This window comes from Ursus arctos, unplaced genomic scaffold (genome assembly GCF_023065955.2).
Source record: "Ursus arctos isolate Adak ecotype North America unplaced genomic scaffold, UrsArc2.0 scaffold_15, whole genome shotgun sequence".
Taxonomy (NCBI): Eukaryota; Metazoa; Chordata; class Mammalia; order Carnivora; family Ursidae; genus Ursus; species Ursus arctos.
In genome coordinates, this window is record NW_026622819.1 from 51,429,037 (window position 1) to 51,445,779 (window position 16,743).

General features: G+C 35.1%; 1 protein-coding gene across 3 annotated transcripts in view; it reads left to right on the forward strand.

Moving 5' to 3' along the window:
• HMMR (hyaluronan mediated motility receptor) overlaps positions 1-16,743 on the forward strand; it is a 40,259-nt gene that overhangs the window by 12,842 nt on the left and 10,674 nt on the right. For all 3 annotated transcript variants that reach the window (XM_044388559.3, XM_026510922.4, XM_057312298.1), the window contains 8 exons: positions 386-574; positions 1,801-1,887; positions 1,978-2,078; positions 4,151-4,225; positions 4,358-4,533; positions 4,945-5,093; positions 8,951-9,165; positions 11,446-11,562. In XM_044388559.3, the coding sequence (XP_044244494.3) occupies positions 386-574; positions 1,801-1,887; positions 1,978-2,078; positions 4,151-4,225; positions 4,358-4,533; positions 4,945-5,093; positions 8,951-9,165; positions 11,446-11,562 (1,109 nt within the window). The remainder of the gene's footprint in view (positions 1-385; positions 575-1,800; positions 1,888-1,977; positions 2,079-4,150; positions 4,226-4,357; positions 4,534-4,944; positions 5,094-8,950; positions 9,166-11,445; positions 11,563-16,743) is intronic.

Genomic DNA, 16,743 nt, shown 5'->3' on the forward strand with positions numbered 1-16,743 from the left:
GAATAGTTTAATTATATCTAGAAGTTTACAGCAATTAAAATTCTCTCTTTTGGGGTGCCTGGCTGGCTCAGTCAGAGGAATATGTGACTCTTGAACTCAGGGTTGTGATTTCGAGCCCCACATCAGGTGTAGAGGTTACTTAAAAATAAAATATATTTTTTTCAAATCCTCTCTTCTTAAAAATTCTTACAGATTTTTTTTAATGCTTATAGATTTTTAAGACCTATCATAAATATGACTTCAAACAGCTAGTAAAATCAGAATATCTAAGAGCATCGTGTCACAGAGGTTTTTCTAGAACTTTAATGTTTTCATTATCAACAGCATATAGTTACGTTGGCACTGTATTGGTGATTCATTGATTTATCACCTTGTTTCTGTCCAGATCCGTGTTCTTTTGCAGGAACGTGGTGCTCAGGACAAGCGGATCCAGGATCTGGAAGCTGAGTTGGAGAAGATGGAGGCCAAGCTAAACGCTGCAGTCAGGGAGAAAACCTCTCTCTCTGCAAGTAATGCTTCACTAGAAAAACAGCTTATTGAGTTAACTAGGACTAATGAGCTACTAAAATCAAAGGTATTTGAACCTGATAATATTTACAGTTGAATAAATTATAAACATGTTGGGGTTTTTTTCTTATATAGTTGTTTGGGAATTTTAGGCTCTAGGTTAGTCTTTTTCCTTCACCAAATGTACCTTAAATGTTAAGCCACTTCCAAGAAGAATTATCACTGTCTTTTTTATTATGATACCTGACATACAAGAGGTGATAAACAAACAAGTTACTTTTGTTTTAATGTCTGGCATTTTCTCACCCTTCTTCAAAGTCACCCCCAGTAAATAAGGCCGTAAATAAAACTTGCAAAATTTACATCTAGAAGTCACTTTAAAGATCTTTCTCTGAAATAAATAATAGCATAACTGCAGGCCTCCATCTCAAATCCTTTTGGAAATGAAGTGGGAAATGAATAAATTTGTGGACTAAATGTGTTTAGTAGATAAATTTTGTTTATTAATATTAACATACTAATAGATCTTAAAGGACATAACATGGTCATCTGCTTTTGTCAGAAGTAGAAGGAGGCTGTAAATCACTGTTCAGTTTAATAACAGTCATTTATTCAGGGCCTGTAATGTGCTGAGCTCTTTGATTATAAAGGGAGCAAGGATGCATAAGAATCAAGCTTGGGGAAGGGAGCAGATTCTTGGTCCCCACTGAGGGAGAGTCTGATTTGGTAGGCCTGAGATGGACCCTATAGTCTACATATTTCAAAATAAATCAGGCATTTCAGATGCATTTTGTTAAGCAAGCACCTTTGACAGAATCCTCTCCAAGAAGCTTGTTGTAGAGGCTTGCAGTGGACTCTCCAGCATGCAGAGGTAGGTGACCACCCAAGCTGCTTTCAAAAATAAACCGGAAAGGGGCGCCTGGCTGGCTCAGTCTGAAAGAGCATACAACTCCTGATCTTGGAGTTGTGAGTTCAAGCCCCACATTGGGTGGAGATTACTTAAAAATAAAACCTTCCAAAAAAATTAAATAAATAAACCAGAAAGTCACATTAGTCAAAAACAGAGACAAGAACAGTGATAGTGTAAAAAAAATAAAAAAATAAAAAAATAAAAAAAAAAAAGAATAGTAATAGTGTAAAATCAGTTATCCTGGTATGGTCAAAGCCTATTTTCTCTACCAGATTTTAATGTAGGTAAACAATAGTCCCAATAAGAGAAAAGTCAATATTTCTGTTATTTCTATATAGGACCTAATAGAAAATATTTCTGAATTTTTTGTTTCTTGTACTTAGTTTTCTGAAGATAGTAACCAGAAGACTATGAGAATTCTAAGCCTCGAGTTAATGAAACTTAGAAACAAAAGAGAGACAAAGATGAGGGTGAGTGATATCTTTGGTGAGGTTGCTGTGTGTGGATCTGGGTATCTAAACAAACTCTCATTTCCTAAAACAGATATTTCTGTTGTGTAGAGTATGGTGGCTAAACAGGAAGGCATGGATGTGAAGCTGCAGGTCACTCAGAAGAATCTTGAGGCGTCTCAGGGGAAAATAGCACAACTTGAGGGGAAACTGTGAGTGACTAAAAAAGAAATTATTAAGTGTAACTAATTCTTGACTGACCTTTCACCTTGCTCTTCTTTACTGAGACTGAACCTTCCTTCACGCTTATCTCATTGCTCCCTGCTTGCCCTATTTCTCTTCTTCAACTGAGCCCTGATGATTCCCAAACATTTTATGCCGAAAAGATGTATAAATGTTTCAATTCTGTCCATCTTCTGTATAAAGGATGAGGAAAGGCCTCATAATCTTTGTAGTAGCACCATCTTATGGAGATGGTAGACCAAAATGGAGGAATATTGATATAGGAAGCTGTGATTAATGCACAGTCCTAGCCTTCTTTTTATTGCTGAGCTGTAACTTACATACAAAAAAATATACTGAGCATAAGTATTCAGTTTGATGACTTTTGATAATTGTATATCCCTCTGTAATCACCACCCAGACAAGATAGAGAACATTGCCATTCTTCCAGAAAATTCCTTTCTTTCCCTTCCTGCTCCCCTGCCCTTCCCCACTGTGATGTCCCCAACCCCTGAAGCCACTTTCTGACTTCCATCATCATAATGAGCTTGGCCTTTTGGGGGATGTTTATCAGTATGTGTGTGTGTGTCTTCTTTTGTTTAACATAAGGTTTTGAGATTAATCTACAATGTTGTATTATAATTTGTTCCTCTATTTCTGAGTAGTGTTCCACTACTTAAATATACCTCCACTTGATTACTGTTTTTCTGTTGATCATCATTTGGGTTTCCAGTTTCGGACTATTGTGGATAAGACTGCTATGCATGTCTTTTTGTGGACATAAGTTTTTATTTCTCTTGAATAAACATCTAGGATTAGAATTCCTGGATCATAGGGTAGTGTAGTATATGTATAATGTGTTAAAAAACTCAAAAAGTGGTTGTAGCATTTTACAGTCCCATTTAACAATGTATGATAGTTCCAGTTGTTCCACTTCCTCTCCAAGGTTTGATATTGTCAGTCTATTTGATTTTGGTCTTTCTAGTAGGTAGGAAGTAGTGTCTCATTTATAATTGTGTTAGTATAAGGGTCAAGCTTCTCTTTCTGTGCTCACTGACCGTTCATATATATCCTTTTATAAGGTGTCTATTTACGTTTTTTGCTCATTTTTTAAATTAAATTGTTTGGAGGAGCTAAACACATGAGTAATTGGATTAAAGGCAACCTGAAACAAAGGCTTTATGTTGCTTATTTTGTATGTAGTGGGTAGGGAAGCCAGGAAAGCTACAAGAAAGATAATTTCTAACAGGATGTTATAGGTGATAATTCTCATCATCATAGCCCTTTATCAGAATTTATTTGGAAAGTTAAAAAAAAAAAACTTCAGTTTCCTATTTGTATATTTTAAATTGTCAACTTGAGAGGTCACATAAACTAATGGTTAAGAATTTGGATGCTGGGGCGCCTGGGTGGCGTAGTCGTTGAGCGTCTGCCTTCGGCTCAGGGCATGATCCCGGCGTTCTGGGATCGAGCCCCACGTCAGGCTCCTCTGCTGGCAGCCTGCTTCTTCCTCTCCCACTCCGCCTGCTTGTGTTCCCTCTCTCGCTGGCTGTCTCTCTCTCTCTGTCAAATAAATAAATAAAATCTTTAAAAAAAAAAAAAAAAGAATTTGGATGCTACATGGGGCGCCTGAGTGGCTCAGTCGTTAAGCGTCTGTCTGCCTTCGGCTCAGGGCCTGATCCCAGGGTTCTGGGATCGAGCCCCACATCAGGGTCCCTGCTCTGCTGGGAGCCTGCTTCTTCCTCTCCCACTCCCCCTGCTTGTGTTCCCTCTCTCGCTGGCTGTCTCTCTCTCTCTGTCAAATAAATAAATAAAATCTTTAAAAAAAAAAAAAATTTGGATGCTACAGTATAGCATGCAACTCTTAATCTCAAGGTTGTAAATTTGAGCCCCACATTGGGTGTAGAGATTATCTAAAAATAAAATCTTTTTAAAAACCCCACATACTTTAAAAAAAAAGAATTTGGGCTCTAGAGACAGCATATCTGATATGGCAGTATTTGGTACAGATTAAGCATTATGTGTGATTATTGTATGTATTCACATATGCCATTTTTTTCAGTGTTTCAATAGAGAAGGAAAAGATTGATGAAAAATCCGAAACAGAAAAACTCTTAGAATACATCGAAGAAATTAGGTAATATGAACAGTAGTTTGTAATTAGACCTTATTTTGTTGAATAATGATGAATACATCATTTCATCCTTTTTTCAGTTCATTTTCCCTGTGCCTAAATTATTGCTCTTCAAAATAATTCGTTTTAATGCAGTTGTGCATCAGATCAAGTGGAAAAATACAAGCTAGATATTGCCCGATTAGAGGAAAATCTGAAAGAGAAGAATCATGAAGTTGTAAGCCTTAAGCAGTCTCTTGAGGAAAATGTTTTACTTTCTAAACAAGTAGAAGACCTGAATGCTAAGTGTCAGCTGCTTGAAAAAGAAAGAGGTATTTAGATAAGTAATATGTACAATATATAAGGAACATTTTTTAATAATTATGTAAACAACATAAATATCGTATTCTCTATATGAGAATTTTTATCTTTTACAATGTTTGTTCTCTGTTTATTTCAATATATTGTTTGTCTTCATTCAAATACATACAGTGGTGCAGTTCTTGACTTCCCCACTGGGTGGCCATTTAAAATGAGAAGATACAGAACCAGGTTTGGAGGGTTTTTTATATACCATAGAATATGTACTGTAATATATATAGTAAATGATACAAACTTCAGAGTTATGTTTTGGCTTTATTTCTTTGGAAATACTTGATCAGTGTACATACTAATAGCAAAAAATATGGAAAATCAGGTTTCTCAAAGTTAGTATCTAATTACAGCATTTTTCACTTTTATAGAAGACCTTGTCAACAGGCTTAGAGTACGGGATGAAACTCTAAATTCTGAAATGCAAAACTTAAAGGAGAAACTTATTCTTGAAAAACAGGAACATGAAAAACTACAACAAAAAGAATTGCAGACTGATTCGCTTCTGCAACAAGAGAAGGTAGCTTACAATGTATAAAAAAAGAAAACAACTTGTACTTATTATATGTCACACATTTCCCCGTGTATCAGAAGACCTTTCAATTGTGTATGTCCTTCACTCCAACAATTCTATTTGTAGACTCTTATCCTGAGTAAATTGTCCTATCTATGATTTATCTGCAGAGATGTTCATGACAGTGTTATTGATAATGTGAAAAAACTATAAGCAGCTGATGAACCAAAATAAGACAATTGTTTAAAAATATTTTCTGGTGGGGCGCCTGGCTGGCTTAGTCAGTAGAGCATATGATTCTTGATCTCAGGGTTCTGAGTTCCAGCCCTACATTGGGTGTAGAGATTACTTAAAAATAAGATCTTAAAAGAACATACTTTTCTGGCACATTTTTGTGTTATATTACTACTTGGGCATTTACAGTTATGTTATAAAATGGTATCTACATGCATGTGAAACAAAAGTGACAATTTTTTAAAAATCTAGATTACATAAAGAATACATATTGGAAAAACAGTTCACTAAAAAAATGGGCATAGGATGGAAATTCATAATTCTCAGAAGTAGAAATTCAGATAATCTGTAAACATGAAAAGATGCTCTACCTTAGTAATAATTAAAGAAATAGAAATAATTGTTTTTCCCTTACAAGATTGGCACAAATTAAAACATTTGATAATATATAACACACGTTAGTGAGAGTGTGGCAAATCGGTACTCAAATGTACTGATGTGAAATATTATATTGTTGGGCAACCTGCAACTACTGAAGGCATTAAGTAGATCTATATATACTGACTTGAAGATCTCAACAACTATTTTTAGGATTTTTTAAAATTAATTTAATTTAATTTTTTTAAAGATTTATTTATTTATTTTATTTGACAGAGAGAGAAGGCACAAGCAGGGGGACAGCAGGCAGAGAGAGAGGGAGAAGCAGGCTTCCTGCTGAGCAGGGAGCCTGACGCAGGGCTCAATCCCAGGACCCTGGGATCCTGACCTGAGCTGAAGGCAGACGCTTCACCGACTGAGCCACCCAGGTGTCACTATTCTTAGGATTTTTTAAATGACCTTTACATATGTAATTATATCATATATATATGATATGTATACATGTGTATATATATATATGTATGTGTATACATGTGTGTATATATATACATACACACACACACACACATACATATATATATGTGTATGTGTATATATATATATTTTTTAAATATATAAAGGTATAGAAAAAGACCAGAAGGCGTGTATACTGAACTAGTGTTTATCTCTACAATAAGAAAACTAAGATTGGGGTGGGGTATAGTCAAAGGCAGTTTTCACTTTATTTGGGTTCTTTTTGGTTTTTGTTATTGTTTCTGCCATCCAGTCTGGCAAACTGCAGTTATTGTTGGCAGACCTTTCAAATGTTTTCTTGTATCTTAGTATCTAAGAGATGTGTCTCCTAAATGCGTTGTTAGGAGTGTAAAGGGTGGAGAGAATGCTTATTTACAGTGACCGTTTTTTTTTAAAGGTAAAGGGCTCTGTTTTCTTTCATTAAGTGCTCTGGGCATGTCTACACCAGGTTTTTGTTTTTGACTGAGGTATAAATTGACATACAACAGTATATAAGTTTCCAGTATACAACACAGTGATTCAGTTTTTGTGTATATTGCAAAATTATCACCACAATAAGTATAGTTATAGTTATATAATTATCACTATATATAGCTACAGAATTTTTTTTCTTCTGAGGAGAACATTTAAAATTTGTCTTAGCAACTTTCAAATATGCAATACAGTATTGTTAACTAAAGGCACCACTATACATTATATCCCCATGACTAAAGTGTTTTATAACTGGAAGTTTATACCTTTTGACTCATTCACCCATTTTGCCCACTCCTGCCTCTGGCAACCAGCAATTTGTTCTCTGTACCTGGGTTTTTTATTTGTTTGTTTTAATATTCCATATATTATAAATAAGATCATATAGTATTTGTCTTTCTTTGTCTGACTTACTTCATTTATTACAATACCCTCAAAGTCCATCTACAGCATCACACATAGCAAGATTTCCTTCTTTCTTATGGCTAAATAATATTCAATTGTGTATATACCACCTTTTCTTTATCCATTCATCCATCAGTAGACTTTTATTTTTTTTCATATCTTAGCTATTATAAATAATGCTGATAGAAACATTGGGTGAATATATCTTTTCAAGTTTGTATTTTCATTTTCTTCAGATGAATACTTAGAAGTGGAAGTGCTGGATTGTATGGCAGTCCTATATTTAATTTTTTGAGGAACATTCATACTGTTTTCCATAGTGACTGTACCAATTGATATTCCCACCAACAGTGCTCAAGGGTTCCCTTTTTCCACATCCTCGCCAACACTTATTATTTCTTGTCCTTTTTTTTTTTTCTTTAAGTAATCTCTGTGCCCACCGTGAGGTTTGAACTCATGACTCCAAGATCAAGAGTCACATTCTCTACCAACTGAGCCAGCCAGGCAACCCTGTTTCCTTTCCTTTTGATAATAACCATTCTGAGTCTCATTGTGGTTTTGATTTGCATTTCCCTGATGTTGTGTTGTTGAGCATCTTTTCATGGCCATCTGTATGTCTTTGAAGAAATGTCTATTCACATCTGCTGCCCAATTTTTAATCAGATTGTTTGGGTTTTTTTGCTTTTGAACTGTGTATTTTGGATATTAACCTGTTATCAGATATATGATTTGCAAATATTTTCTCCCATTTAGTAGGCTACATTTTCATTTTCTGGATGGTTTCCTTTCCTATGCAGAAGCTTTCTAGTTTGCTGCAGTCCCACTTGTTTATCTTTGCTTTGGTTGCCTTAGCTTTTGGTGTCATATCCAAAAGATCATCACCAAGATCAATGTCAGTGAGCTTACTGCCTGCTTTCTTCTAGAAGTTTTATGGTTTCAGGTCTTACATTCAAGTCTTTAATCTATTTTGAGTTAATTTTTGTTTATGGTATGAGATAGTGGGTCCACCTTCCTTCTTTTGCTTGTAGTTTTCCAGTTTCCCAATACCATTTATTGAAGAAACTGTTCTTTCCCCATTGTATATTTTTGGCTCTCTTATCATAAATTTATTGACTCTATGTGTGGATTTGTTTCTGGGCTCTATTCTATTCTATTGATCGATGTGTCTGTTTTTATGCCAACACCATACTGTTTTGAGTACTATAGATTTATAAGATAGTTTGAAATCAGGGAGCATGATGCCTCCAACTTTGTTCATCTTTCTCAAGATAACTTTAGCTGTTCAGGGTCTTGTGTGCTTCCGTATGAATTTTAGCATTGTTTTATTTCTGTGAAAATTCCCATTTTGATAGGGATTGCATAGAATCTACTGATTGCCATGGTTGTATGGGTATTTTAACAATATTAATTTTTCCAATCCATGAGGACAGACTATCTCTCCATTTATTTGTGTCTTCTTCAGTATGTTAGAATTTTTTCACAGTGGTGATTTATTTGTATATTGTATAACTTTAAAATACATTTGTATACTATTGAAATCATAGTATACTTTTTATATAGTATTATCTGAGAAAAATATACGCTGAAAGTCAATTGTAAATTATAATTTTAGTTTTACAAGAAATATATTGTGGGTGTGTGTTGCATAGAAAAAAAGACTGAAATGACATTTACCACAGTGTTAACACGGTATAGGATATAATCCATGACAACATGCAGGTGATATCTGTATTTTTCAAGTTTCTTTGGAGCTCTTAAATTTAGTATTCATACTTTATTATCTGTACTTTTTTTTTTTGTGCTTAGTAAAAACCTTATGCTGCCATTTCATATTATTTCAGTGGTTTTCTGTTTGGATGTAGGAATTGTCCTCCAGTCTTCAACAGAAGCTATGTTCTTTTCAAGAGGAAATGATGAAAGAGAGGAATCTCTTTGAGGAAGAATTAAAGCAAGCCCTGGATGAGCTAGATAAATTACAGCAAAAGGAGGAACAAGCTGAAAGCCTAGTCAGACAGTTGGAAGAGGAAACAAAATCTCGAGCTGAAGAACTGAAACTCCTAGAAGAAAAGCTGAAAGGGTTTGTATTCATAAGACCTCATGTTTAATATGACTTCGGATGTTAAAAAGATGTTTTCCAGTACATTCTCGCAGGATTCTCATGTCAATCATTCGACTAAGTGAGGTTGGAATTATTTTACAAGTAGGTAGACAGAGGTAAAGTATACCTATAGAATGTGTATGCAAACAAGTATGACAGCCAAAGTCAGAAGCATATAGCATCTTTCTTTTTTTTAAGGCCAGAAGTTTAAAAGGATATTAATAAACAAGTGACCAAAATATGGGATTCCTTTACTGCTTGTATGTTGCCTAAAATTATTGGATGTCAGCATTATAACAATAACACATTTAGGGGGACAAAAAAGGTGAGACTTCTACCCTTGAATAAGAAACATTTCCATTTTTCGCTTATTGTGTACATAGCTTACATAGCGTAAGTTATACCTTTAATTACCTTTTCTGAGGGAGCACAAGCACTCAGAAGTAGCAATCAAAAAAGCAAAATAAAAAAAAAATCTGGGAAACATTCAAAAATAAGAAATTTAAGAGATCTCAGACTTTTCTTTTTTCTTTTTTTAAAGTAGGCTCCACGCCCATGTGGGGCTTGAACTCACAACCCCAAGATAAAGAGTCACATGCACGACTGCCTGAGCCAGCCAGGCACCCCTTGGACTTTTAATTATAATTCCATATTATTTTTATTACATTATGCATCCTTCTCCACTGCATTTATTTAAATTAGAATATCCAGGTTGATTCTTGAGTTCAAGTTGTAACTAAAATAATTATGTTATTTGAATCCTTGGGATTTCCTTTCTAAAAATATTTCTGACAAGGAACCAAGAACTTATACATGAGTCTACAGAATTGTAATGTATCTTACAACTGTGTATCTCCCGTTGGATATTTTTACTAAAATCTTTTTTCCATTTTCTTATGGTGATCAGTGATAAAAAGGATGTGAAGGTTTGGGACGCCTGGGTGGCTCAGTCATTAAGCGTCTGCCTTCGGCTCAGGACGTGATCCTGGCGTTCCGGGATTGAGTCCCACATCGGGCTCCTCCGCTGGGAGCCTGCTTCTTCCTCTCCCACTCCCCTGCTGTGTTCCCTCTCTCGCTGGCTGTCTCTCTGTCACATAAATAAATAAAAAAAAATCTTAAAAAAAAAAAAAAAACTTATAAAAAAAAAGGATGTGAAGGTTTTATACATGCCTGCTTTGTGGGGGAGCAGTACCAAAGTGTTAATTAGGGGAATTGTTCTATACTGGAGCCAGTCTCAGGGAACAGGCTCTTTAAGAAACTGAGTAGATGATGTCAGTTTCAGGGAGGAAAGAAAGTTGAGACAATCATTTATTTTAACTCAAGGAATTGGGTACAGAGGTCAGGAGATAAGGATTTTATTGCTGGATCTGCTAACTAGCTCTGTCTGTAATTCTAAGCAAAACAATTCTAATTTCTTTAATTTTCTATTTCATTAGATACAAAATAAAAGGGTTTTAATGACGTGATCTCTAAGGTCCCTTCCAGCCTAGAAATTTTAGGCATAAGAGAAAAACTAAGAAAATTGAAAGTGATATCTCCATGGGGCAGGGAAGAGAATATTTTTGTCATAAATCCTTTACTATTATATGATTGCTTTCAGCTGTTGGTGTGTATATTTTTTAAATCCTCTACTCATTGTAGAAGGAATTTGATTAGTTGTTTATTTTTTCTGTGTCTGACTTAGCCTGTAAGTGAATAATAATCTACCAAATAAGTTATCAAATCTTTGAATAATAATTTATTATCTGGATTACTGAAATAAAATAAATCTACATAGTCCTATAAACTCCTTTTTCAAAAAAATACTAAGTATAGGTGAAGACATTTAGTATTTCTTAAATGTTTAAATGCAGAGACTTTATTCAATCCAAGTGCTTTTTATCTAGTAATTTTTCACATTCTTTAGTTACGGTTGCTACTAGGATTTAGAGTCTTTTTACCCTCCTTCTTCCAAAAAAATGTTTTAACTACCTACATTAGTACATAAATATTGAAAGATAAATTTAGAAATGAGTAAATTAGGATTAAAAAAAAGTAAAATAAGGGCAGGAAAGATAAGATGAAGCCAGCAGAGAAGTTAGTGCATAAATAAACGTGCTATTAGAAGCAGGTCATAAAATTAGATCTAAGCTATCCAGGAGTATATACAAAGATGCAGACATTGGACACATGATTCACGGTGTCAGAAGGTAAATACTAATCCCTTTCTTACAATAATGATTTGTAATTAGTGTTTTTTATCTTTTAACTGTTCCTTAGGAAAGAAGCTGAACTGGAAAAAACTAATGCTGCTCACAGTCAGGCCACCCTGCTTTTGCAGGAGAAGTATCATAGTACAGTGCAAAACCTTGGAGAAGTTACTGCTCAATTTGAAAGGTATTTTTTATTGGGAGCCTGCACTCTTAAATATAATATGAGTGGGGAGGCATGTTTAGTGAAATCTGAAAAAAGTGACACAAATAGAGTGGTTGCTATTACTCTAAATTCCATAATGACCAACCATAAATGGGCATTTAGGGTTACCTGGTAATCTTACTATGTATACAAATTTCCTTTCCTGCCATCTCCTTCAAATTTCATGCACTCTCAAACCTTTGGCATTCTGTCTTACTCTCCTGACACTATCTTTTTCCTCATGAAGAATTCTAAAGCTTTTCTCTCATTACCAAACCTGTAAGCACACCTGTATTTATGCTCATCCTATCTTCCCACCTGTTACAGGAGAAGCGTTCCAGTCTTTTAGCCTTCAGCAACATTATTCCATTTGTCCTTTTCAGCCTTTCTACCGGATTTGTTTCAATCAATATCAAAACATGTTAATGTGCTTTATCTTAATGTGCTTTATCTTAAAGCACATAAATTTTAGGGGCACCTGGGTGGCTTAGTCATATAAGTGTCTGACTTGATTTCGGCTCAGGTCATGATCTCAGTGTCATGAAAGGAATCCCCGCTTCGGGCTCCAGACTCAAGATGGAGTCGGCTTGGGATTCTCTCCCTCTTCCTCTTCCTCCCTTTCGGTCCTTTCCTCCCCTCCCCCGCCTGCTCGTGCATGCTCTTTCTCTCTTTCAAATAAATAAGTAAAATCTTTAAAATACATAAATTTTATTAACTGCTTTGACCCCCCCACTTCCTTCTGCAACTATCCAGCAACACCTCTCACTCCCAGCACCCCTCTTAATCCAAAATTCTACTCATCCTTATAGCTTGTCTTGATAGAAGACTCTCTATACCTACTGTATCCATTTCCTCACTTCCTATTCCATCTTCATCCCTTTATCTACATTATTTTCCCTTTAAAAAAAAAAAGTTTATTTGGGGGGAACTACAAATTGCAGAGGATAATTTAAGAAATTTGTGTGTATCTCACACCAAGAGCATATTGATATAAACATTTTTATTATATTTAGAGCTTTTGGGGGTGAAGTCTCTTTTTCTTATATCTATTTTATTATATTTAATAAATACAAAAGGTATACAACACATAAATTATAAAGGATAAAGATAAAGTCAACATGCATGAGCCAATAAAAAACAATCAGACCTATAAGCCAAAAGATTTCAAAAACTTGGTATTATATAGGAGTTCCTCTACTATCCCATCTGCCTGCTTTCCACTAACAGATAATACCATTTAAAGCCTACATTATTTCCTCCTTTTTTTCTGTGTATAAATTTATAGCATGTATATCCATAGGAGTATCTTATGTAATTTTGCCTTTTTCCTGAACCTTCCCAATATGTCATTATGCTGTATGCCATTTCCTGAGATTTGTCTTTGCACTCTGCATTATGTATGTTTCAAGAATTGAATCACATCGCTGACTGAGGTTATAGTTTGTTCATAGTAACTGCTGTAGAATATTTGATTTTCTTAATATACCAAAATTTACCCATTCTCACTTTGGGCTTTTGGGTGCCGTTTCATTTCTTTTATTTTTTTTTTTTCATCATGATAAGTGTATTCTTTAATCCGTATCTCCTATTTCCCCCACCCCCCCCCACCCACTTCCCCTCTGGTATCAGTTTATTCTTTATAGTTAAGAGTCTGTTTCTTGGGGGCGCCTGGGTGGCTCAGTCGTTAAGCGTCTGCCTTCGGCTCAGGGCGTGATCCCAGCGTTCTGGGATCGAGCCCCACATCAGGCTCCTTCACTGGGAGCCTGCTTCTTCCTCTCCCACTCCCCCTGCTCGTGTTCCCTCTCTCACTGCCTGTCTCTATCTCTTTCAAATAAATAAATAAAATCTTAAAAAAAAAAAAAAAGTCTGTTTCTTGGTTTCTCTCTCTCTGTGTCTCTATTTTTGCTTGTTTGTTTCTTAAATTCCACATGAGTGAAATCATACAGTATTTTTCTTTTTCTGACTTACTGTACTTAGCATTGTATTCTCTGGCTCTATCCATGTTGTTGCAAATTGCAAGATTTTGTTTCTTTTTTATGGCTGAATAATATTCCATTGTATATATCTACCACATCTTCTGTATCCATTCATCTATCAATGGACACTTGAGTCGTTTCCATGGTTTGGCTATTGTTGATAATACTGCTATAAACATACGGGTGTATGTATCCCTTTGAATTAGTGCTTTTGTATTTAGGGGGAGAATACCCAGTAGTGTGATTACTGGGTCATAGGGTATTTCTATTTTTCATTTTTTGAGGAATCTCCAAACTGTTTTCCACAGTTGCTGCACCAGTTTGCATTCCCACCAATAGTGCAAGAGGGTGCCTTTTTCTCCACATCCTCGTCAACACTTGTTTCTTGTGTTTTTGATTTTAGCCATTCTGATTAAGTGTGAAGTAATATCTCATAGGTTTGATTTGCATTTCCCTGACGATGAGTGATATTGAGCATCTTTTCATGTGTCTTTTGGCCATCTGGATCTCTTCTTTGGAGAAATGTCTGTTCATGTCTTCTGCTCATTTTTTAATTGGACTCTTTGTTTTTAGATATTGTATCAGTTCTTTATATATTTTGGATACTAACCCATCACCAGATATGTCATTTGCAAATATCTTCTCCACTCAGTAGGTTACCTTTTAGTTTTGTTGTTTGTTTTCTTCACTGTGCCAGAACCTTATATTCTGATGTAGTCCCAATAGTTTATTTTTGCTTTTATTTCCCTTGCCTCAGGAGACCTACCTAGAAAAATATTACTACAACCAATGTCAGATTAATGCCTATACTCTCTTCAAAGACTTTTATGGTTTCAGGTCTTACATTAAGGTTTTTAATGCATTTTCGAGTTTATTTTTGGTGAAAGAAAGTGGTCTAGTTTCATTCCTTTGCATGTAGCTATCCAGTTTTTCCAGCACCATTTGTTGAAGAAATTGTCTTTCTCCCATTGTATATTCCTTCGTCCTATATCCAAGATTAATTGACCATATATTTGTGGATTTATTTCCAGATTTTCTGTTCTGTTTTATTGATCTATGTGTCTATTTTTGTCTGTACCATACTCTTTTAATTACTACCACTTTGTAATATAACTTGAAATCTGAAATTGTGGTACTTCGAGTTTTGTTTTTCTTTTTCAAGTTTGCATTGGCTATTCAGGTCTTTGTGGTTCTATACACATTTTGCTATTATTTGTTCCAGTTCTGTGAAAAATGCTGTTGGTATTTTGATAGGGGTGGCATTACATCTGTAGATTGCTTTGGGCAGTTTAGATGTTTTAACAATATTTGTTCTTTCAACCTATGAGCTTGGAATGTCTTTCCATTTCTTTGTGTCATCTTGGATTTCTTTCATCAGTGTTTTATAGTTTTCAGAGTACAAATCTTTGACTTCTTTGGTTAAATTTATTCCTAGATATTATTTTTGGTACAATTATAAATAGTATTTTCTTAATTTCTCTTTCTGCTGTTTCATTATTGGTGTATAGGAATACAACACATTTGTGTACATTGGTTTTGTATCCTGTGACTTTACTGAATTCATTTATCAGTTCTAGTAGTTTTTTGGTTGAGTCTATAGGGTTTTCTATACATAATGTCATGTCATTTGCAAATAGTAAGAGTTTCACTTCCTTACCGATTTGAATGCCTTTTATTTCTTTTTGTTGTCTAATTGCTGTGGCTAGGATTTCCAGTAGTATGTTGAATGAAAGTGGTGGAGTAGATATCCTTGTCTTGTTCCTGACCTTAAGGGAAAAGCTCTCAGTTTTTCACTATTGAGTATGATGTTGGCTGTGGGTTTTTCATATAAGGCCTTTATTATGTTGAGGTATGTTCCCTCTAGACCTTCTTTGCCCAGGGTTTTTATCATGAATGGATGTTGTACTTTGTCAAATATTTTTTCTGCTCCTACTGAAATGGTCATATGTTTTTTATCCTTCTTTTATTGATGTGATGTTGATTGCTTTGTGAATATTGTACCACCCTTGCATCCCGAGAATAAATTCCACTTGATCGTGGTGTTTAATTTTTTTAATGTATTGTTGGATTCAGTTTGCTAATATTTTGTTGAGGATTTTTGCACCTATATTTATGAGCAATAATTCTCTTATGAGCCTGTAGTTCTCTTTTTTGTGTGGGGTCTTTATCTGGTTTTGGTACCCGGGTGATACCGGCCTCACAGAATGAATTTGCAAGTTTTCCTTCCTCTTACATTTTTTGAAATAGTTTGAGAAGAATAGGTATTAATTCTTTAAATGTTTTGTAGAATCTTTCGTTATTATTAATAGTATTCTTAGGAATATTCTGTAGTCTCCTAGTATACATGTATAAGAATTACTCTGAAGTCCTATAAATGTGAATGTTTAACTTTAAAATTTAATGCCCAATTGCTTTACAAAGTGGCAGGGAGAATACACTTTTCACTAGGGGTTGTACTGGCAACCATTGATCTACTTCCTTTCCAAAGCTGTTAGATTTCTTAAAGTTTACCAGTGTACTTAGTGTAAAATGATTTTTTCCTGGGGATAACCCACTTTCCCTTTTCTATAAAAGGCTTATATATGACTTTTATTCATTTCTCTGTAGGATTACTATCTTTTCCTGATTGTAAAGTTTTTATTAGCAATGTGGGTTACAAATATCTTCTACCAAAGTGTGGCTTATCTTTTCATTTTCTTTATGGTTTCTTCTGATGAATGGAAATTCTTGGTTTTAATATTTTTTTTAAGATGTATTTATTTGAGAGAGAGAGTACATGGAAGAGGGAGGGGAGAGGCAGACTCCCCACTGAGCATGGAGCCTCTATCCCACAACCCTGAGATCATGACCCAAGCCATAATCAAGAGTCAGACGCTTGGGGCGCCTGGGTGGCGCAGTCGTTAAGCGTCTACCTTTGGCTCAGGGCGTGATCCTGGTGTTCTGGGTTCCAGCCCCGCATCAGGCTCCTCGGCTGGTAGCCTGCTTCTTCCTCTCCCACTCCCTCTGCTTGTGTTCCCTCTGTCTCTGGCTGTCTCTCTCTCTGTCAAATAAATAAATAAAATCTTTAAAAAAAAAAAAAAAAAGAGTCAGACACTTAACCAACTGAGCCACTCTGGTGTCCTGATTTTAATGTTGAATTTATAGATTTTTATAAGAACATGTTTGTGGGTAGTTTAAGAATTTCTTT